The sequence below is a fragment of the Diplotaxodon limnothrissa genome, linkage group LG7 (assembly GCF_057381915.1).
Source record: "Diplotaxodon limnothrissa isolate DT_005_m linkage group LG7, D_limnothrissa_male_GT1.1, whole genome shotgun sequence".
Taxonomy (NCBI): Eukaryota; Metazoa; Chordata; class Actinopteri; order Cichliformes; family Cichlidae; genus Diplotaxodon; species Diplotaxodon limnothrissa.
The window spans coordinates 35,352,077-35,375,614 of NC_140602.1; the positions used below are offsets into that span (position 1 = coordinate 35,352,077).

The following is a 23,538-nucleotide window of genomic DNA, read 5'->3' on the forward strand; positions in this document are numbered from 1 at the left end:
AGATTCCATTAACATGTTTGCCTAACATCTAAAATAAAATAATGGTGGCTTTGGTGATCACCCCTAGTTTGCACTGCAGGTCTCTGCCGCCTGGGGCTCATTCTCAGTGTCGGATGGACCCGTGTCCTCAGTCATGTCCACCTCTTTTTGAAAGCTATACTTTGCTTTATCCAATGGTGCAGCAGCAGAGGTGTGAAAATAAGTCTGCAGCTCTGTTTATTTATTACTTACACACCTACGTCCCACTCACCCCATTTGTCTGATTGTTTAAACCAGAATAAGAGCTACAGAAGAATTTATGAGCTTGAGATGAAAGCTATGACGTCTCCCGAGATCGCCAAGCACGGATAACAATCACCTCTTTTTCAGACACGGGTACACCTTGTCTGTACCAAAATACATAAGGCTGCTAGTAACTGGAGGCCAGTCACCGTGAATCTAGATTGATTTCCCACTGTGATCTGTGCCAGCTGCCGATGCGCTTCATCACAAATCAATATCTTAATTACTGGTCTTTATTTACTTTATTTACTGCCAAATATCCTTGGGCAAGATACTAACCCCATGTTTGCCTACTGGTGGTGGTCAGAGGGCCCGGTGGCGCCAGTGTCCGGCAGCCTCGCCTCTGTCAGTGCGCCCCAGGGTGGCTGTGGCTACAATGTAGCTTGCCATCACCAGTGTGTGAATGTGTGTGTGTGAATGGGTGTGTGAATGACTGAATGTAGTGTAAAGCACTTTGGGGTCCTTAGGGACTGAGTAAAGCGCTATACAAATGCAGGCCATTTACCATTTACTACAAAAGCATTAAGTTAAAATTATTGTAGACTGCTACTTTACATTTTCCAGGTCTTTTGTTTTGAAGGTTTATATGCCATTGACTAACGAACATCTCTTTAAAAAACAGCAATATTGCATATCACACTAAGCAGGGACTATACTGCTAATAGCAAAAAAAACAAAACAAAATCCAAATCCTCTGGGATGCAGAGCACTTTAATCTGCACCCCGTTCATCCGTCCGTTCGCCAGCAGCTGGCAGATGGCACAGGGTGGAAAACACGAGAAGGAAGAGGGAGAGGAGGAGGCAGGGCAGGGGGACAAGGAGGGGCTTCTTTCTTGCTACGTGATAAGATCTGACAGAGAAGAATGGAAAAGGGAGTGATCTAAATAATAAATGCCCTCTGTGAAGGAGAAGCCCCTTTTTGATATGTATTTAATGTGACGAGGCTACCGGGGAATCACTCATTTATCTTGTATCGCAGGCTTCTGAGGTCAATAAGCTGAGAGAGGACACCCGAACGTCACCTCGCAGCATGTTTCAGAATATTAAACTGGTTCTGGACAGTCTTTATAAACTACACTGCAGTGTAGTTTATAAAGACCAGCGCAGATGCATCTTAAAAGGTTCGTATCTGATCTGCCCTCACTTATTACAAGAATCTATAAATACATTAGAGTTACATTACAACTTTTTTAGCTTCTTCTTACAGCTCTGCAGCTAATGGTCAATCAGAGAGTCCATCGGCGCGCTTGTTTGCTGACTTGGCCTCCGGGGGTTATGGACTTTTTCAGGGCTTCCAATGCTGGCCGTGCATATGTGAACCAAGACTTCCATTTTTTGCATTCATTGCTAAAGAACGCAGATAAACACCTCAAAGCCTTTTTCTTATTTATTCTGAACGTAAGCACAAAAACCTCAGGATAAAGGCTTGTGGCTTTAGCAATGCAAGGAAGAACTTAAAATAGGAGAATACGACAGTAATCTGAACCAAATGACTATTTTTTTTACTATATTTACTCAAAAATGTGAGCAAATAACATCTGAGAAACAGAGACACGGTTGTACTGAGGAGCCAAGCAGGAGGGGCTATTGCAGTACTAGAGATGATCTGCAGATACACATCATGTCCTCGATGGTTTTCATATTGTGGAAATTAGTCCCGCTTCTGCAGAACTGGCTATGTATGTGTGTATCTTCTCCACCTTGGACACCTACTAGGCGTAATCCTTGTTTCTCTTTTTCTGAACTGAGTGGTTTCTGTGATATTTTGGACCTGCTTCTAGAACAAAATAACTGGGTGTACATAAGAAGTTAGTGAGGGTGATCTCTTCCTGTACAGCTTACTACGGCTATGCTCGGAAAAACCCAGAAATTCTAACGGCTGTCAAATTGTGCTTTGACTGATAAACTGGGGTGCCAAAACACGTCATTAAGGCTACAGGGGCGGTCGTCTTTATGGAGGAAATAGTTAATGTGGGGTTGCAAACCTAAATGCAGACACGACTGCTTTCTCTGTTCACTTGTAAGCAGGATGCCTCAAAAAGTTTTGGAAGCATTTGCGGAGCCAATTAAGGACGTTAACTTGAGGAGTCTTTCCGGATCTAGATCTCGATCCAGAACTTTTTGGTTGGATTCTTTATGAATGTAACATTTAGAAAAATGGGACGTTTAGCAATGCATCTTCACAGAAAAACTGGGAGACATCATCTTGATGTCAAAGAAAGAATCACAACTTCATCTGGATCCAGGAAGTCTATTTATGCATGGTGTTTCTGGAAGCTTTCCCACAGCTCGCTAGTTAAGTGTCCCACAAACATCTTTGACTTAATTTTTTCGTTTATTCCTAACAAACAGACACAGGAAGCTCTTGATCCCATTTCAGTTATCCAGTCTAACGTAACACGTCACTGCTAATAAATCTGCTGACGACGCTACAGTCAGAAAACTGTTTTGCTTCCCTCATGAATGGATGAACCGTCCTGTGTGAAAGCAAAACCTCAGTAAACGTCTTAATGTGTATTACAACAAACCAAGGCAGAAACAAAAAAAAAGTATAAATGGATTTTGCAGCGTCGAGAATGCTTACTGCTATTTTTTTTTTTTTTGTTAAGGCAATTTCAAAAGACCTACTGAGGGAAAAACTGATCTGTATACAGCTTTAGAAAACCAAGAATCTGGAGCATTCAGCTACTTACTTAACAAAGATTGGTCTGCGTATGCTTAAAGCAAAGAGTATGTGACCATACTTAATGAAAGTCTGTGGATATTCCTGTTATTTTTTATCTATTTAATAAACAGAAAAAATTATATTTATATGTTTTAATCATATTCCTGGTGATTTTTCTTTGGTGAAAGGCCAAGGTCTTTGGTGGGTGCCAACATTTTTCACATGCAGCAAAACCTCTGAAGCATCCTTATATTTTTCCCCTCTCATCTTCATGTCATTTGCATCTCTTTTGATGAATGTCAGTGGCTTTGCAGCAGTCATAATAAACTGTGAAAAGGTGGTACAAGGATTACAGCTGTCTCATAACACCACCACCTCTGTAAAGGTGTTAAGTAAATTAAAGGCACAAAAGCGAATATGTGAATATGCTGGATGGTGAGGGCAAAGGTTAATGGTGATGATGAAACATGAGGACAGAACACAACTGTCAGGAGGGGAAGCAGGAAGATCGAGGATGGACCTCCAGCATGGCTAATGTCCCACTCTGAGTGGAATTTACAACTGGATAGCAGCGGCTGGGTGAGTCCAGGGAGAAAGGGGTGACTTGGGTCACAGATGGCCCTGGCAGCACTGCTGTTAGTCAGGCAGGGCATGCAAAGCTGAGAGGCGAGCGCCACGCCTCCATCTGTCAGGCTGAAGTGAAAGCTGCCGGGTGGGGGATTTACTAACCCATTAACTCGCTGACCTTTCACTGACAATCATCCACACACACTATACATACCAGCAAAGCCCTGAATGATTAAATCTATTTAACACTCTATGCATGCATCAGGGCTAAAAGGCAGAATTAAACCAACAAATAATTGATTTCAGTATCAATGCTGCTGTCATTATGTTACATGATTAAACATTTAGTCTATGAACTATCAGGAAACTGTGACAAACACTAGCATCCCATTTCATACATCCAACTATTGGCACAAACTTGGACAATCCTGGCCACGTTTACAAACTTGAGGTGGACCGTCAGCACCTGCTTAACGCCATCAGGGAGAACGTCACATAAAAGAAATATCTGTTTCAATGTGGATCTTATGTCTGATCATGGATTTTTAGTCCTTTAAGCTAAGCAAAGCTAACCTCAGCTAATTAGTCCCACAGTGAAAATAAATTCACTCAAAATGGAAAAGATAAGTAATTAATTAAGTAATAAAAAACTAAAAAAGAAAGCAAAAATCAATTTATATTATGTTATATTATATTATATTATATTATATTATATTATATTATAATAGCAGGCATTTGGGAACCCCGCAAGGGACATTGGAGGAAAAAAAAAATGAAGATGATCTTTTGAGATCTCAAGTTTGCGAGATCTCGCAAAAGTAACTCTGTAGGAAAGTGACATTGGGAGGGAAAAACTCCCTTTTAACAGGAAGAAACCTCTGGCAAAAGCAGGCTCAGGGAGGTGGCATCTGCCATTTTTTTTGGGAGCGAGGGAAGGAAGACATGAAAGTGTTTTGTTGGTTATCAGCTAGCTAGGTAGTTCGGTTATCAGGCCAAGCTAGTATTCATAAACTGTAAGGGTGCAATGCACAGATACATATCTACTAATTAGTACAAGGTTAACAAACAATGTCATTAATCAAAACTGAAGCTTTCAAACAAACTGGCCACCCCCTAACTGCAGAATACACCTGGAAGAGTCGTCATTTATAGAAGCTAAAACCGTTTTCGTACCAGGCTTTAAAAAATGCTTTTAATGGTGTAAAGTTGAGCATTTTAACATCGGAGTCGATGGGGATGACTCACTTGGCCTCAAGTGGCCACTACAGGAATTACAGGCTTTCTTGTATTGGTTTTTAAGCCTGCACACTCAATACTGCAGTAACACTTAAAGCAACTTTAGTTATTTTTGTTCAGTTATGATTAGTTCATAGGCAGCTAACCAAAAACAAATTTGATTTGCATATTTCAAAGAAAAAATGCCCAACATAACCCAGTTCCATCGTCTCCTCATGATTAGCTGCCTTACATAACAGTAAACTGAAGTAACCTAAGCTAGTTTAGGGTTTTAATACATAATTTTAATATTTTCTCACATTATGCTTTAAGGAAATTAAAAAAAAGAAAGCAATGGGCAGATGAAAACGTATGTACACCTATCCTCATCTTTCTCTATCCAAGTATGATTCATCCCCCCCCCCCCACACACACACACACACCACAGAAACAGACACCCACTCAGCAAGCATATGGCCCATACAGGGATGCATCAATCGTGACATTACGTGCACTGTATTACATGTAGCCTCTGGGAGACGATTAACCCATAAAGCTGCCATGAGCTTTTATTTTGAAGGCGCACTCGGTTTCTTAAATACCCTCCCATGGCCTTGATGTTAAAATACCAAAAGCCGTCTTTGCTTTTGTGATTGCTACTGTCATTATAAATGATCAGCCAGTCTTACAGCCCGCTTCTTCGAATCGTTGAAATGTTATAGTTCCCATTTCCTAAACGGTCATTGGTGGGGTTTTGTTTTTCTTTTTTTTTTGGATATTTTATAGTCGTTCACTGCATCACGATCTCTAAAACATTTCCTGACGTGCTCGTGGAAAGGAGATAAAACCGTTTAGCGAACTGTCACCTGTCTAAAAGCCTCCCTCTCTGCCCTCTCGCGCTCCACATTCATCCTCCGCAGGTGTCAGATCCGCCATCAGTGGAAACGACCCGTTCACATTCCCACTAAAACCACCAGAAATCCACGATTCCTCGTCTATCACACCAGCTCTGGGAGGTGACATTTACTCATTTACCTGCATGTCAGTGGAGGAGAGGCCCGGCTTCGGCTGCCGTAGTGTACATCGCCCCTGTGTCTGCGCGTTCTCGCCCGGATCGGCTCGGTTTGTCCCTCCAGACACAACTTGCTCGGATTACAGAGAGAGCTCAGCCCCTCCTTCTGCACCGTGACATCAGAGCGGATTAGCGATGCACAAAGCGCCTTTATGAACACTGCTGATGTCGGTGGTGCAGACACAAGCAGCTCTTTACGGCCGTGAGCTCAGTCAGCCTCATCCCACCTCCTCCATCAGCAGACAGCAGCCTGCAGCTCTGCAGCACCGTCACACTCTCACGGGCTGTCGGAGGGGTCGCTGTTATCCTTCTGTTGATCTCCCCGGTGTCATCCGTTAGAAAGAAAACACCTGTGAAACCTGCGCAGGTACACAAAGAGGTAACATATATATATATTTGAAGGCCAACTTCTTTTTAATAGAGCGTTTTCAGATTTTCCACGATGCATAAACCAAAATAAAGTAAAATAATAACAAAAAAGAAATAGAAAAACATCTGAATTTTGAAGACTAAAATACGAAATAAAATAAAATACAATAAAATACTTACACATTTAGCGCAACAATATGGACATTTTTTGAGAAATAAATTGGCAAATTTGCCTAAAAGAACAGCAAATTTTCTAGAAAGAAATTGCAAATTAATAAGAAAAAATGGGGAAAAAAATAGCAAATTTAAGGAAAAAATCTTGGCAAATTCACGTGTTAAATAATGGAAATTTTATTTAAAAAAATAATAAACTGGCAAATTTACCAGCAAGAAAACAGCATTTTTTTTTAGAAAGAAATGGGAGGTCGAGAAAGAAAAGAAAGAAAGAAAAGTATTCACAAAGCTTTAGGAAAGGAATAAAATAAAATACTGGCAAATCTAGAGCAACAGTTTAAAAAAAAATTAAAGACAAATCGGCAAATTCACACAAAAAACACAAATTTATGTGTTGAAAAACAAAACCTCACAGATTTTAAAGAAATACATTTGAAATCAATAAGAAAAAGAGAGAAACTACTTTGAGAAAAATATCTGCAGCCTTTAAAAAAGTGAAAATATTAGGAAAAATAAACTAGCAAATGTACTAGGAAGAAATGATAAAACAATAAAAGAGAGGTGGGTGACAAAGTGTTGACTCTCCTACCCGTTCCTGGATCCTCTCTCCAGGCAAAGTTCTGTGGGCCCTATACTGTCCAAGAGAAACTGAGTAACACAGATTATGTTACAGGTACCCCAGACCATAGGACAAAGTGTTGTGTGTGCCATGTTAATCTGATGAAGCCTTATGTTGTTTGTGATGCAGGTGTAAACTCCTCTTCATCCCCCTCTTCATCCCCCGCTTCGCTGTGCTGTGTTCCTCCTGAAGGAAAAAAGAGGGAACACACGCATGTAAAGGAAGCACTCAAAACGTGCAGTTATCCTAATTGGGTGTTCTTAAAGTCAGCAGAGAGGCACAGAAAAGAAGATCAGACACCAGCGAGGGAGGATAAGAAGGACAGACGCAACAACATTGTCATCCCCTATGTAGCCGGTGTATCAGAAAAACTCAGGAGAGTTTTCTCCAAGCATGACATCCCGGTGCATTTCAGACCCAATAAGTAGCTGGCTTGCGTCGTTCACTTCAAAGAGTCGGGTCTAAGAGCCGTTTCGTTCACGATGACACATCATTACCCAGCAGTATGTAAGTAACCGATGCAGCATTTAACTGCAGCATTAAAAGTAAATACACATTAACCAATCAATAGTTATGATTCAGTCGCGTAATACATACAGGCTTCTTCACGCTGAGTGCTTTCACTTCAGCTACTTTATTTTAACGCTAAAACATTTGTGCTATTACTTACAGAGATTTATGATTTTTTTAATGCAAACAGTCTGAATAAATGTTTCACCGCGTTGACAAACAGATATTCAACAGCAGCAGCGAGGAGAGCTTTCAGTGCAGCCAAAGCAGCAGAGGTAGTTTGTAATAAATTACAGGATGACCCCAGCTTTAATAACAGGACCATCCTCAACACCGACCAAGTGTGTCTACTCTTGCAACTGCTTCAATCCATGCAGGCCAGCTGTGGCTGAGCAGGTCACGTGCCAGTCGAAAGGTCAGTGGATCGACCCCTGGCTTTTCCATCTTGGGCAAGATGCTGAACTCTGAGTTGCCTGTGATGCATCTATGTGAGTGTGACTGTTAGATAAAAAGCTTAGGCATTGATAAAAGCACTGTACGAATGTGTATGTGTGGGTGAGTAATGCTGAGATTGAGTAGAAAACAAAGAATCAAAGCCAGCTTTCATCTGTGTCACAGTACAGGGCTCTATTAGCCTGTAAATAGTGCACAATGTTTTCTACGCTACATTTATTCCTGATTAAATATTCAAATTTGCCGTATTCTTGCCCCCTGAAACGCTCTGATTGGGTATTCTAGTACAAGTGATATATATATATATATATATATATATATATATATATATATATATATATATATATATATATATATATATATATATATATATATATATATATATATTTTTTTTTTTTTTTTTTTTTTTTTCACAAGATACCCTGACACACCTCCATGTAGTTGATAATCTTTATGAATTATTTAAAAGGGGTTTGTGAAAGGTTTTCTTCATATGCGTATTAATATTATATACTAATAGTCCTTAGTTGCAGTTGCATATTTTCTGAACACCTTATCTTGAGAATGATTTACTTCCTTGATATTTTTGCAATACATGTGTCTGAAGTAAAATTAATTATTGATATTTATAAACGCTGACAAAGTGTAACCCTAACCTTTAAACACTGACATTTTTCCTCACTTTAATTGACAAAGTGCAGATTTTACATCCTTAATTTTCTTGCTGGTTTAATGTATTGCTGACTGCTACAGCATAAAATGGAATAAGCGAGAATAATTTTCAAACTTTGTCAGTTGCATGTTTTTGTAAATCACAGAAGCATATTTTCCAAGCTCTTATCATTGCTGCCATGTAGATAGGTCCAGCTTATGTCATTCAGTCACAAAAGAGATGATTCAACCACGACCCAGGTGTTATGAATGCCAAATCCCTGTCACACAATGAGGGCTACTTAAACAGAAAAAAGCCATTGTTATATTTATTTGTAAGACTTGTGCTTTTACTACCATAACATGTGAAAATGACAAAGAAGGATCACCCAGTTGCTCCCACTAAGCTTTGGGGCAGATTCCCCCTTCAATTAAGATTAAATTGACTTTGACCTAGCATATAATCCAAACTGAGACTTATCATTGTGTTCACAAAGTTTTGCACAGCGCTTTGGTCAGTTTCTGCTGTTTGGATTGTGATGCATAAACAAACTAGACTTGAAAACGTCGGCTTAAAAAGAAAACTAAGAACCCCATCCTTATCAAAGGCATAAACTCTGCCAACAAATTTTGTTTGTTCAACTGAAAAAGGCTCAATCATTGAGCAGTAGATGGACCACTATTTGTTTTAGGTGTACAGAAAGTCTTATAGACTTACAGGCTCTGTTTACACAGTTCTTAGCCTAAAAAAGTGAAGTGAGCATAGAGCCTCCATTCTTTTTAATGGCCAGCAGGGGGCGACGCCTCTGGTTGTAAAAAGGAAATCCGGTTGTACAGAAGTTTGGGAGCAAACGGCCTTTGGCTCCTTCACTCTGTGACCTCGGTAAACACTTATGGGCTCAGTGACTGTCTTCAGGCCATACTGAAAAAACCCCATGATGTTAATCTTGTAAATGATTGTCTTTCTAAGCATCAGAAAGGGGGAACATTCAGATTTTGGTTATTAGCTAACATCTTGCCAAACACAAATTTATCAGCCAATGATCATGCACTTTCCCAGTTACATCCACACTTTGCTAAAAAACATCAAGATGGGAAAAAAAACACTCAGCTCGAGGCCAGTGGGTGGTGTCACAGTAGATACGCGGATCCTTTATGCTGTCTGTGATCTTAGGCGATCAGATCAAGTCAACTACTCTAAGTACAAATAAATCTCCACTAGTATCCTGTGCTACGACACAGAAGTTCACCTCAACCAGGTGACTTCAGCCCTAACTCTGGATTTTCTGTATACAAAGGTGGCTAACCATTTACTGACATAAATTATCATGATAACTAATGCTGCAAGCTTAGCCTGCTCTGGAGTAGGTTATGATCCAAATCTGAGATCAACAGATATGACATAAACCGACCAATCAGTTCTCCAGGAAATAGTGCTATCATTGCTAGAGGCTGACTTCAAAAGGGCTTAACCTAATTAATTTTGGTGCTCTTTTCCAGACTTACTGACTAAAGCACTTAAAGCGCACACTTGTAATACTACATCACTCTACAGTGCTTTCCCTGCATCCTTTTAAGTGGTTAATGGCTTCCAGTCTCAACAGCTGTAATCATTTTGTTTCTGACACTTGAGGTTAATATATAAGCATGTCTGTCTTTGTCTAATACATGTGTGGTTTTCCCAGATTGTGTAAAACATGACTCTAGCTTTTGGATGTGCCAGTGCAGAAGTGCTTCAAACCTGCATTTTCTTTAATGGCCAAGAGGGGGCGACTCTTCTGGTTGCAAATGACATCCAGTTGTATACAAGTGTATAAGAAAATCATCCTTCAGCTCCCCTGATACACAGCCTCAATAAACACTTTCAACATATGTTCACAATTTATACTGCTAGTGTCAAGTCTTGGACCACAACCCATCATCAGTTTAGGAAGTAATAGTTCCCATTAGAGTTAAATAGAAGAAAGCCAGGTATGTTTCACCATGTGACTAACAGATAGGCTGTGACTCTTAATGCAGCCAGATCTTCTTCTACCTTCCCTGTGTGCTCATGCAACTTGTAAAACAGAGTTTAGTTTGAAAGAAATGATTAATAAAGATGGACAAAATAAAAGGAAAAAAAGTGGAACGGAAAAGCTGTGAGTGTGAAATAGAAATAATCTAGAAACAGATGCAGCAAAAAAAAAAAAATCAACTGATGTTAGCTGTCTGGGTTGCTACAGGAGACAATATTGCCAACAAGTAGTTACAAGTCGATGCTCTCGCTAGCACCAGCCGTGGCGAAGGGCATAATTAGGGACAGCAGTACCAAAAACAGAGTGGAGAAGAGACGGAAGAAGATGTAATTGATGTGGTAAGAAAATAGATGGAGGGACGGAATTAGCAAGAGAAAGATCCAGTGATTGAAGTACAATGATTGGCTGCTTTGACCTGTTTATCCTTTCCCCCTTTTTGTTGTATGTACTACTCATCATTACCATTACTCTGAGGAACTGCACAAATATGTGCACGTATTTAACTGGACCATCTGCACTGTTCTCACAGAACATGGCGGGCAAAAAAATCCCTGGGCTGATTTTTGCGTATTGATCCAGTTACATCCATCTTTTATATCCAGTCAAAGGCAGTTATTTAATAGGTAGGAGCTGCTTTAACAGAATCAGTTATTGCAATCAAAATTGATTCCTTATTCTTATTCTTTTTTTCAGCTACTCCGTTTAGGGGTCCATCTTCCTCAATCTGTGGAATTATTCTGATTTGATTTGGCAAAGACTTTATGTCAGATGTTCCTACTGATGCCACCCTTCCCCGGGGCCTTCTTACTTGCTATCTTTTTTCAGCTTTTTGTGGAAAATTCACACGATGTTAACTGCAGACCTTTCGTGTTGTAGGCTGACATGTATGATATAAAATCTAGTAACTTTTAAGAGGTGATGGAATAAGCTATCTTAAGCTCCTGTTTCCAATGATCCAAGATAATAAAGAGGCTGTGTCTTCATTACTAATCGAGCATTGTTACTTAAAAGTCACATGCACCTTTCTGCAACTGCACGTGTTACCTTGACAACAATACTTGATGAAGGATGGCGATGGAGTGGAGTATAGTAACCATGGTATCAAATCTGTTATTAGTATCTCAGCAGGCACACGTCTTTGGTCCCACACAAACAACCGGCACACTTTTTTATGAAATACCGGCTATGAACTGAAAAGCTCCATAATAGGGCCAACATGGAGAATCGGGTCAGTGGAGTGGGTCTGGGGTAATGTCACATAGCCTATAGTTCATGTTCTGTGTTCAGCTTGCTGCTGTTCTATTTACAGAGAAAACATTAATAATTTCTGCATCTCTCTCTGCATACATCAATGCAGCTGTACTGTACATGTTCCTTCTGTAGTTAGATGGCATGCAGTTGGCACAGGCTGAACCCATTAGTGGAATTAACTCACATCAATGTTTCATTAGGGAGTCATCTCTTATCATGCAGAAAACCAGTGGCCTCACTTTACACGCTCCGGTTTCCATTATGTTCAGGAGATGATCCATGTTTAAACTACAAGCCACAGGGCCCGTGCTTGTTTGAGCCCGGCTGCAGGTGGAGCCCTTCAGCAGGATGGAAGTGGTAATATAACAATAAAAATCGAATTATGTAGCGCTTTTCAAGAAGGGGTCACAAAATAAAGCAAACGCCAAATGGGGAAAGCACATAAAGGCCAATACTCTAGAAAGTGTTTTGGAAAGAAAAAATGGTTTAAAGGAAATTAAGACTCAAGAAACCTTGGGAAAGGATTTCCATTTAAAGCACATTTCAAGTCACTGACTCAGCTGACCTGATTTACTCAGGCAGCTCATTCCTGAGCCTCCAGGCCCCTTTAGAGTTCACAGCAAGACACAAAAGACCTCTGCCCTTAAGGTACGCACTGCTGCATGTGATACTAAAAGGTTAGGTAAGGCCATGAAGGGCATAATCCTTAAGAGTAATCCATAAAATCAGCTGTTATCTCAGTTGTGTATGAAATGTAGCAGGGTCATGCCTCAGGTTTTCATATTCATCTGATGGAGGTTTAAATTCTCAATATGCACATAAATTGTTCAACTTTGCAATTAAATATTACATTAACCTCAGTGATATAAAGAAATTTTCCTATTATTAAATAATTTTGCTGTTTAAATAAAACACATATAAAATTATAATACTGTGTTATAAGTCTAAAAACCAGCAACGGTTTTATTCTGCTTAAATGTCCTCAAAAATTCCTGAGAAAAATCAGAAGAGAGCTTGCCTAAGAGTCATTCCAAATATTGACTTTCAAGCTCTTTAGAATTGCACAATTGTAGAACTGAATCTCTGTTTTTGCCATTATTACCATGCATGTTTGCACAATTTTCAGTAAATCTCTGTACCTGTTTCCAATTTTCCAAGCAAAATGAGGGGTGGCTCATGACCTTTGCACAGTACTCTGTATTTCATCATATTGAGCATTTATTCTAAGTAACCATTATTATAGTTAGGTCCATAATTAACTTACAGAGCTTTTTTTGTAGTTTTGCCTCTGTACACCACCACAGCTGATTTTAAATCAATATGTGATCAAAGTGCAGACTTTCAGGTATAGGAATTATAGTGATTTTTATACATAGTGTCACATTTTCAGAGACTTACAAGTAATTTGACAAGTGATAATCAAACACATTTCTGTACCAACTGAAGCAGATATAAAATCATGAGTCCATTCCAAGTGTTGAGCTTATATTTGGTAACCCTTTCACTGGATGCTGGAACTCTCAATATAAGATTCAAAAACACTGAGGACGCAAGCAGACCATCATTAGGCTGAAAACCCAAAATAACTATCCAGCTCAGCAACATCAAAAGGCCTGAGGGACCGCAGAAGACAACTAAAGTGCACAATGACCGAATTATTTCCACAGTTAAGAAAAACAGCTTCATGACATTTAGCTGTGAAGACTCTCGAGGAGGCAGGCGCATCACTGTCAAAGTCTACAACTAGGAGACATCTACATGAATGTAGATACAGAGAAAAGAGGGCAGATTAGAATTAGCCAGAAAACATTTAAAAAATGTTATGGCACCGCATGCATGCTGTCAGTGGAACTGGGTCACCAATGCTTATTGATGATGTGACTGGTGATAGAAGCACATGGATGGACTGTGGAGCACACAGGGCTATACTCTCTGCTCAGACTCAGCCAAATGCTGCTGAACCTACGGTGGCCCCTAGAGACAAAGCACGTACAAACTCCAAAACACTTACAAAATCCAAAACACGTGCAAAATCCAAAACACATGCAAGCTCCAAAACACTTACAAAATAAAAAACACATGCAAAAGACAAAACACGTACAAAATACAAAAAACATGCAAAATCCAAAACACGTACAAAATACAAAACACGTGCAAACTCCAAAGCACTTACAAAATCCAAAACACGTGCAAACTCCAAAACACTTACAAAATACAAAACACATGCAAAATACAAAACACGTACAAAATACAAAACACGTGCAAAATACAAAACACGTACAAAATACAAAACACGTGCAAAATACAAAACACGTGCAAAATACAAAACACATGCAAAATACAAAACACGTGCAAAATCCAAAACACGTGCAAAATACAAAACACGTGCAAAATACAAAACACGTGCAAAATACAAAACACGTGCAAACCCCAAAACACGCGCAAACTCCAAAACACATGCAAAATCCAAAACACAACGGAAGTGCTCCAGGACGCTAGGGGCAGTGTTGAGCTTTTGTTACCTAGTAACTACACAAGCCAGGAAGTACCAATGACCGGATTTGGGGTCTGCAGCCTTAAAGGCCGCATTTTAAGGCCGATTATGTCACAGCGACACGACAAAGACTGTCCCAATTCAAAGGCTGCTCGAAATGCGGCCCTCAAATGCGTCCTTAATTTCCCTGAATTTTAAGGATGGGTCTGTGTAGCCTTCATGGCCCAACATATCCCAGACTTCATAGCGCGGCGGTGGTTTGGATAATTTTGCCGAAAAAAAACGGCGGAAGCGGAGCGGACGAAGAGTAAACTTCCAGAAGTAAGTACTGAATATTATGTCACTTATTTATGCGCAAATGTTTTTATAATGAAGAACATTAAAACATTACTGTTGGCAACATGTCGGGAAAGTTATGTGACATTAGCGACGTTTGTACTAACTTGGTTTTAAAGCCTTCACTTCAAAATATTCGCCGTTCAATAGCTGACTTTAATCTTACAGAGAATGTGATGATTTTATGCGTAATTAAAGTCAGTCATGTCAGTCAGCTGACGGTTCACTCCTTAAGCTGAAAGAAAGATGCTTTAATCACAGGAGTCACACATGTGTCCACTGTACCATCTGGGAACTCTTCTTGTTTAGCACTCGTAATGACACAAACACTAAATCCTCCTTCTCTGGTGCTGTTTTGTAGCAGTGTGTACACCTGAGACTGTCACCTGTCTGTCTGTCCTGCACTCTCTCTCTGTTTCTTTCTCTCTGATTGTGGAATAAAAGTATGAACATGTATTTATAAGTCACACTTGTGTTTGAATCCTGCAGCTTATCACACATTTGATTTCTATGTGTGACACCTGCAAGTGTCCAGAGTGAGGACAGACTGAGGGACCCACTGCATTACATCATCTGTGAGGCTTTGCACCCCTGATGATCCACCAGGACAATCTCAGCAGTATGTGAGGAAGAGCCAGCAGCAGCTGACAGTTGGAGAGAATAGACAGACTGTTCCCTGTTTTTGAAGGACTGCTAGAAAAGTTTAAAATAACTAATTGTCTGTCCTGAATCAGTCTTATTAGGTAATGTTCAAATAATTTTATCATTCCAGTGTTTCCAGTGTGGGAGAAAGTACTCAGGGCCTTCAAGTTACGCACTATGAAAGGCAGCAACAAGTTTAATGTTCAGAAACCTAAAGTCTGTATCAGCAGCAGAATGGAACTAAAAATAAATGTTTGTTTCAGTTCTATGAAGCTTTGAGTATTTTGGATCAGTAGCACTGCTGTGTTTGTTGCATCATATTGCTGTAATTGTTTATATGCTTTATATATTCTGAGGTAAGTTGATCTATAGTGTTACATCATATTCTATAAGGATGTTATGTGTTTGTATACTTTCTGCCCAGTTTGACCCATTTAGCAGACGTCAGCCTGTTTAAAGCTCTGATATCTATTCTGTATGACTTAAAGCAGTTATGACATGGTCTGATTTTCTCACCCAATAAAGGAATATTTAATACATCAGTCTACTCTTCATTTTATCAGAAACATATATATACTATTATATATTGTACATATATTTATTAGTTTCAGATGTAGCCATTCTTGTATTTTGCTTGTTTACATTATTGTATTTTGCACAACTCTGTTGCTTGTGAAGCTCGCACACAAGAATTTCACTCACATGTGCTGTACCAATGTACCTGCACATGTGATGTGACAATAAAAGTGATTTGATTTGAAACAGCTCACAGCTTGTACATTTTCTTTTTACACATGTATGTAAGCATTTGAGCCAAATTTAGTAATGCCAACATACTGAAGGAACAACATTTGTCTCTTATATATGATACACCTATATATGCACTGTCAATATACATTTTGAACCAGCTGCAGATGTCAGAGTAACAACTGACTGACCCCCACATAAAGTGCGTTACAGTAGTCCACAGGGGAAGAAATAAAAGCATGGATCACGGTTTCAAAGTGCTGCCTAGAAAGAAACGATTTCACTCTTGCCAGTCGCCTTAAATGATAAAAATGGACTGGTCCAACTTAAAACCAAGGGCAGTAACAACAGGTTTAAAATAAACCTCCAGGGGTTCCAAATGAAAAGAAGAGGACTCACAGGGGCCACTGGGTCCAAACACCAACAAATCTGTTTTCTTTTCATTCAAATTTAAAAAGTTTAGAGCCAACCAAGCTTTAATGTCATCTAGGCATGTCAAGAGAGGTTTTATTCAGATGCCATCCTTCGGCTTCAGTGGCAAATAAATTTGGCAGTCATTCCTATATACTTGTCTTTGAGTGAAGATTTAAGGTGGTAAGACATGTAAATAACTGCAACTTGAATCTGTACTGAAGCTCAGTATTTGACAAAGAGTTCATGTTCACTGCTGTAATACCTAATAATGACTAATATAATAACCATAATATTGTCCATATTATATTTACATTACAAAAGTGATATGACTTTAGTCTCATGAACAACATTAGCTAATTGTTATTTACTAGCTAATCTTAAATGACTGTTCAGTACAGAAATGAAGCCCAAAAATCATGTTTTACTGTCCTGTGGTCTCAGCCTCAGATACTTATCAAATCACACAAAGCTCTTGTAGAAACAAACAAACAAATGAAAAAAATATGTTCTCATTCATTTCTGTCAAAAAAAGTTGTATGACACGTTTCCAGCTGTTAGTATCATAGTTGCTAGGCAACCTGGGAAGCGCAACGGAGACTAGAGCCCATGTGTTTGCAACAAACTTGCCGTTTATTTTACAAATCGAGCTCAACACTGCCCCTAGCGTCCTGGAGCACTTCCGTTGTGATTTGGAGTTTGCATGTGTTTTGAATTTTGTACGTGTTTTGGATTTTGCACGTGTTTTGGATTTTGCATGTGTTTTGGATTTTGTACGTGTTTTGTATTTTGTACGTGTTTTGTATTTTGCATGTGTTTTGTATTTTGCATGTGTTTTGAATTTTGTACGTGTTTTGGATTTTGCATGTGTTTTGGATTTTGTATGTGTTTTGGAGTTTGCATGTGTTTTGAATTTTGTACGTGTTTTGGATTTTGTACGTGTTTTGGATTTTGCACGTGTTTTGGATTTTGTACGTGTTTTGGATTTTGCATGTGTTTTGGATTTTGTACGTGTTTTGGATTTTGCACGTGTTTTGGATTTTGTACGTGTTTTGGATTTTGCATGTTTTTTGGATTTTGTACGTGTTTTGGATTTTGTACGTGTTTTGAATTTTGTACGTGTTTTGAATTTTGTACGTGTTTTGGAGTTTGCACGTGTTTTGGAGTTTGCACGTGTTTTGGATTTTGCACGTGTTTTGGATTTTGTACGTGTTTTGGATTTTGTATGTGTTTTGGAGCTTGTACGTGTCTTGGATTTTGTACGTGTTTTGGATTTTGCATGTGTTTTGGAGTTTGCATGTGTTTTGGATTTTGTATGTGTTGAGGAGTTTGTGCGTGCTATTTGGAATTTGTAAGTGTTTTGGAGTTTATACATGCTTTGTCTCTAGGGGCCACCGTACTGAACTGATAGATGGTGCTTCACCGTGCAGATGGATAACGGATAATGACCCAAAACATACTTCCTTAAGAGCTTCTTACAGTAAAAAGATGGGATAATCCTCAATGGCCAATTCAGTTACATGAGCAGCAGCCCAACAGAGCAGCTTTTCAGTTATTAGACACACAGCCACATGCAAAAAGATCCAAAGGCACAAAGATAAGTAGCAACTGAAGCCGTCTGTTGTAAAGGGAGGAAAAACAGCATTTGGTGATGTTCATGGTTTTATCCAAGTGCTAAAAACAATCCTTATTTTTACGTCACTTTTTCCAGTTCATTTTGAGCTTCTGGGGGACATTTCTAAAAATTGCTTCATGGATTAAAAAAGAAAGCCTGCCCTTCAGTCACATCTTGCTTTAAAATCCACTGCGGCGGTGTATTGTCTGAAAACGTCTGTGCCTAACTGTATAACATGTTGTTAAAAAATCCCAACAGACTAAGTAAAAGTGGGGTTTTCTGTTTTTGCACAAAACAGATTTGTGACCAAGTTTTCCCTCGCAGACACATCACTTTGTACGCAGCAAAGATCAAACCTTTTCATTTAAACAAATGTTATAACAGCTGTTGTAGGGTCAACCACCGCCAGCAGAAGTGGTGGGCTGGGGTGTTCCCAGAAGAAGGGTGGGGGTCCAGCGACTACATTGTTTGGTGTTCTTTTTGGCAGTAAATCACACACTGAGGAGAACGTTTCATAACTGAATCATCGAGCAAACAATGACGTTTGCATGCACCGCACATGACCGAACCCTGACAGCACCCTTCAGTTCTTTATTGAAGCTTCACTTTGTTGTTTACAGAGACAGACCAGACCAGAAAATACACAGAAAAAAAATGAACTTTTAATTATAATCTGTGAAGCTGAGGGAAAGCAGAAATCTCTGGACGCTGTTTTCAATCTTCCCTCTGTGTTCTCAAACAAAGAATCAGTATTTGTATTCCCCCCTTTTTTTTTAGCTCTGCATTTTCCTCTGCATTTTCTAGCAGGATAATATTGATGGCTTCAGTCAGGCCTTCTTGCCACGCAATTAACAGGTTTCACAAATATCCACCTCCCCATGTGCTCTATAATTGTTTCAGATTTCTTGTTAAAATTCTGGTGAACACAAGCGATAAGAGTGCAGAACTGCAGAAAATGAGGAGGGGAAAAAACAGGGGCAGAGAAAGCAAGGCTGACAGATGGACCACAAATGTGGAGGAGAGCTCTCCCGCTGAAAAGTACAGCAAAGTCTGGTCTTCCATACCCAGCATGCTCCATTTTTTTTTTCCACCATTCAAATTCATTTTCCTTCTGCAGTTGGACTCAGAGTATCTGTGCTGACATTCAGTGCTCCAACAATTTAATTTTTTACCCATTTTTCCTGAATTTAGGTTGGATTTTTCACATTTCCATGTGGCTGCTTTGTATTTAGATGAACTAGTGTGAACTGCAGGATTAGTTCAGGATTTCCTAATACAAGCTGTTCACATATTTTATATCACTGAAAAATGTTTTGACGCTCCACAAGTCTGTAAAACACAGTTCAGATCATTTGTAGACCCCAGGAAACATCATCATACCGCTTCCAGACAGGCTCTCAAATATGTCTTCTCATTAAATTCCAGCTGTTATGCTACGAATATGAACTCGATACAAAAGTGTTTGACTACCTAACATGCTTGTGTTATAGCTGAAGGTGTCATTATATAGCAGTGTCTTTTAACGTGCACTATTTTAGAGCTCTGCTGCAGAGATTTACTCCAGAGGGTGTAGAGGAAAACTTCTACGGGTCCTGGCTTTGTGCATGTGGGAAACGCTGTAATATTGAAAAGGGAAGGGAAGTATATTTTCTAAATTAAAGGAGTCATTGTGTGAAAAAAATCTCTTCTCTTGATCAGAAAAAGTTGCTCAAATGAAAAAAGAAGTATTGTCCATATATTTTTGACTACCTTATGCACTTTATTACAAAAGGAAATCTGCACTGGAGTTAAATTGGAGCATCTGGAAAAGATTTTCAGCAACACAATAAAGTCTGTGTCTCAAAAAGACCCACATGATTATTAAAAAATGATAAAAGTGTCACCACACAAACAGGTTCAGCAAGAGCAGGAGTACTCTTGGCTGGGTTTAGATGTTTTGCATCCCCATCAGGTTAGAGGTGCCCAACTGCAAGAAATCAAAGATATATGAGTGAACAGTAAATGTCCCCCAAATCTTCTTTTTTTATGTTTTTTTTTCACTGCCAAGACGTTTTTGTAGTGTTTATATGTGTGTGTGTCATTCTGTCTGTAAACACAATAGCTTGAAAAGTTTTGAATGAACTATGTGGGGGTGTAGAGTGGGGTCATGTTAACAGTCCATTAAAATTTGTCATCTTAACGATTTATTGGTCAAAAATATACAAAAAACTCTTATAACCTATAAAACTTCTATAATTCTTACAAGGTCGAACCTTCATCAAATGTCTTTTATCTTTAAAACTATTGGCAACATTTAGGCAATTATACCAATATATGAGGATTCTGACTCTACAGAAAGAGAATGTCTAGTTAGTCAGAAATAAACTGTAAACTCAAGCTATTCATGTGCAGTTACTCACATTATCCATTACCTACTCCTACATTATGTTTGTGTAGTCAAAGTAATAATCTGCACTGCAAACTTCTTAAAGTTTGCTCAAAAAGAACACAGAAAACAAAATGAATAAATACGAAACACATTACTGTTCCCTTAAATGTAAATACAGCCCAGAGAGAGAGAGCTGCCTTGACGGAGGAGTGCTTCTTGTTTTCCATAAGTTCATCATTTAGCTGACAAAAGCCTCTCACTTCTCTCCTTCCAGCCTGATTCATAGCTGTAACGTTTTCATAGCAGCCTGTGCACTCCAGAATTTTCATGTCATGATAAAATTAGCTCTATTATTTCCTTTTGGGGGTCCATTTACCATCTTCTACCTCCATCTGAACCTACTGATCAATGATGCCGCTTCTCGTGAGAGTCCGATGGCCAAAAATATTCAATTGCGCACATTTTTTGAATAAACGTTGCCCTTCTGTCTCAAAGGATTTCTCTATATGAAGCTGGTAAAAGCACTGACACCAGGAGTGTGTGACATAATATAATTCAATGCATTCAAAGGTTGTAACAACAGGCTCTCCTCAAAAATGTGTAGTTTTTCTACACCGCTGCAAGTTACTGCTGATCACTCAACACTAAAACACCTCCAGAGAGGAGATAACCCTTTACAAATTCATCTGAAGTTCATATCAGGACAATCTTTCATAGCGCAGTATTGTTTGACAGTTTATCACAGCACACTGATAGGGGAGGTTAGTGTACACCAAGTATACATAGGTTTACTGCACAGTCATGTTGTTCACACCATAATTAGGTTGTTTGCAAGGAAACTGCAAACTCTGGAGATTTTAAGCATTTTAAAAATGTACCGACTCTGTCGTTTTTCTCTGATAAGGACAGTTTCGCTCATTAGGCTCATGTCTGAACTGGAAGACGCGGGCCTAATGCTCAGGGTGGGGGGTGAACGGAGTAACTGAGCTGCACAGGACATTTAACCCCTAACTCTGCTTTTACTCTGAGGCCAACAGATCAGAAGAGGAGAGCTGCACAGTCGTTGCTGTTTTAAGTCAGTTTCTGATAGTGTGTGAGGTGCCCCCCCTTCCAGCCTCTTCATTTTCTCCTTCCCCCAGCTCCCTCTCTCGCCTAACATCAGCCCATCAGTCACCTTCTTTCTCCTCCTCCTCCTCTCTGTTTTTCCTCCCCACTCTCCCCACAGACAGTGTGCTGCCAGTCTGTGAGCTGGAGAGACACTCGGACGACACACAAGAGAGAAGTCTTCAAAAACAAACTTTGCAGAGCCATCTTGCCTTTTCCCCGACCGTGGATGAAAGAGGACTGCTCTTTGTTCTTTTCCTACATCCTCCAAGAGTTTTCTTTGTATATTTTCAAACAGAAAGCAGCAATGCTTAGATTCTACATTCTCCTAACTTTTGCTGGTGAGTACATCTTAACGGTTTTGGCCAGCGCTGGTGGATGAGGGCATGCTTCTATTAATGCCAGTTGCAATGATTCATACTTACCATTCCCTCTCTCTCTAACGTCTTCCTCCTCTTTGTTTCTCTCTCAGTCAACATCCAAGCCAACAGCCAGCTGTTGCCAGGCTCTTGCAACTTTGAGTCCAACACCTGCGGATACACGTCAGATGCAGACTTTATGAGCTGGACCCTGCAAAAAGATGGTACTTAAAACTACGGCACCCTGCACTTTCAGGGTTTAAAACGAATTTAACGTAGGAGCTTATAATGAGTGTAGAGTTAAAGATGTTTTAATGACAGTTTTGGTGCTGGTTTTGGCTGTGCCACTAAAGCAGTACGGTGAAAAGAAACCCATCTGGTCTGCATTGATTGCAGCATCTCTGAACATCTGGAGTCAGTGAAATAACACATTAGTTATTAGTTATTCTCGTCGGGTTGGTACCGCTGCAGCTGATATGAATGAATGTTGCACACGCCCTTACCTTAGTATCTGTGTGATATCACCGTCTGTTCATGCAAAATGATCAAAGCCAACAGATGGATGAATGAAGGTTAACGTTTGTGCACGCTTTGGTCGCCGTGGCAGAAACTACACAACTTCTTAACCATTGCTAAACAAGCATGTGTAAAATTGTACACTCTTGTGTGGTCCATGAACAAAATAGTGAGAAGTCTTGAGCTGTATTTATCCTGGTGAACCAATGACAAGGTTTCGTCACGTAAATAGTGACATGAGGTGGAGCCTGCTTTAAGCCTTTGAGGTCTAAGTGATCACCGGTAATCACATTAACCCAAATATGATCAGAAATTACTCGTTCTGATAGATTAAATCCTGTTCACATTTTTCCAGAAAAGCCAATTTGGCTTTTCTCTAAAAAAAGGATTGGGGGCAGAATTATCATCAGTAGTTTCTATGAAACTGATCCAGTCCAATAATCTTTTATTTAGTATATATAAATGTGGATCACTGGTGATAACCTTAACCTTGTATTTTGGAGAAAGGAAACAAATTTGGGAGCGTAATTTAAAAAATCCTCCAAACTCAATATTTTGATTGCCTTGACTTACGGTTAGGGGGCGCCACTGATCATGACTGAAGTGGGATGTATGCTTGTAACTGGAGAATGAAAGTACATGTCACATGATTGTGACTGGCCTGTTCATACCACCGTTTCCTCTTATGTATTTTTGGCTACATCTTCTGCCGCCATTTTTCGAATTGACTGGAAGAAAACACCCGCCGCCAGCACAAGTATAAATGCTGGCAATGGTATCGACCACTTGCATAGGCTCTACTTAGAGTCGACGCAGAAGCATAAATTATGCAGAATTCATGGTAATGTGTTTGTGTCAGAGGGTTAAGAGGATACGCCAGTAGTTTGCCTAAGTGTTTGGCTTTGCAGAGTGAAGGATTATGGGTATACAGTCTATGCAGAGGTGTTTGTGTGCAGTCCTCCAAAACCACCAGCGCATAGCTGAATAGGGAACTGTGTGGTGGTAAAATGCTGATTGGTTGAAAAGTTGGCCTGAACAGGAAAGGAAAGGACCGCAGAGAAGCACAGACAGTGGACACCTTTCATTGTTTTCAAACACTCAGT

The 23,538-nt window shown here is 39.6% G+C and overlaps 1 protein-coding gene across 1 annotated transcript in view; it reads left to right on the forward strand.

Moving 5' to 3' along the window:
• The first annotated feature begins 21,705 nt into the window (after positions 1 to 21,705).
• The window catches only part of LOC146628670 (MAM domain-containing protein 2-like), a 29,100-nt gene continuing 27,267 nt past the window's right edge, over positions 21,706 to 23,538 (forward strand). The window contains exons 1-2 of the mRNA XM_085357994.1: positions 21,706 to 21,901; positions 22,033 to 22,143. Coding sequence (XP_085214120.1) covers positions 21,790 to 21,901; positions 22,033 to 22,143 — 223 coding nt within the window. The 5' untranslated portion in view covers positions 21,706 to 21,789. The remainder of the gene's footprint in view (positions 21,902 to 22,032; positions 22,144 to 23,538) is intronic.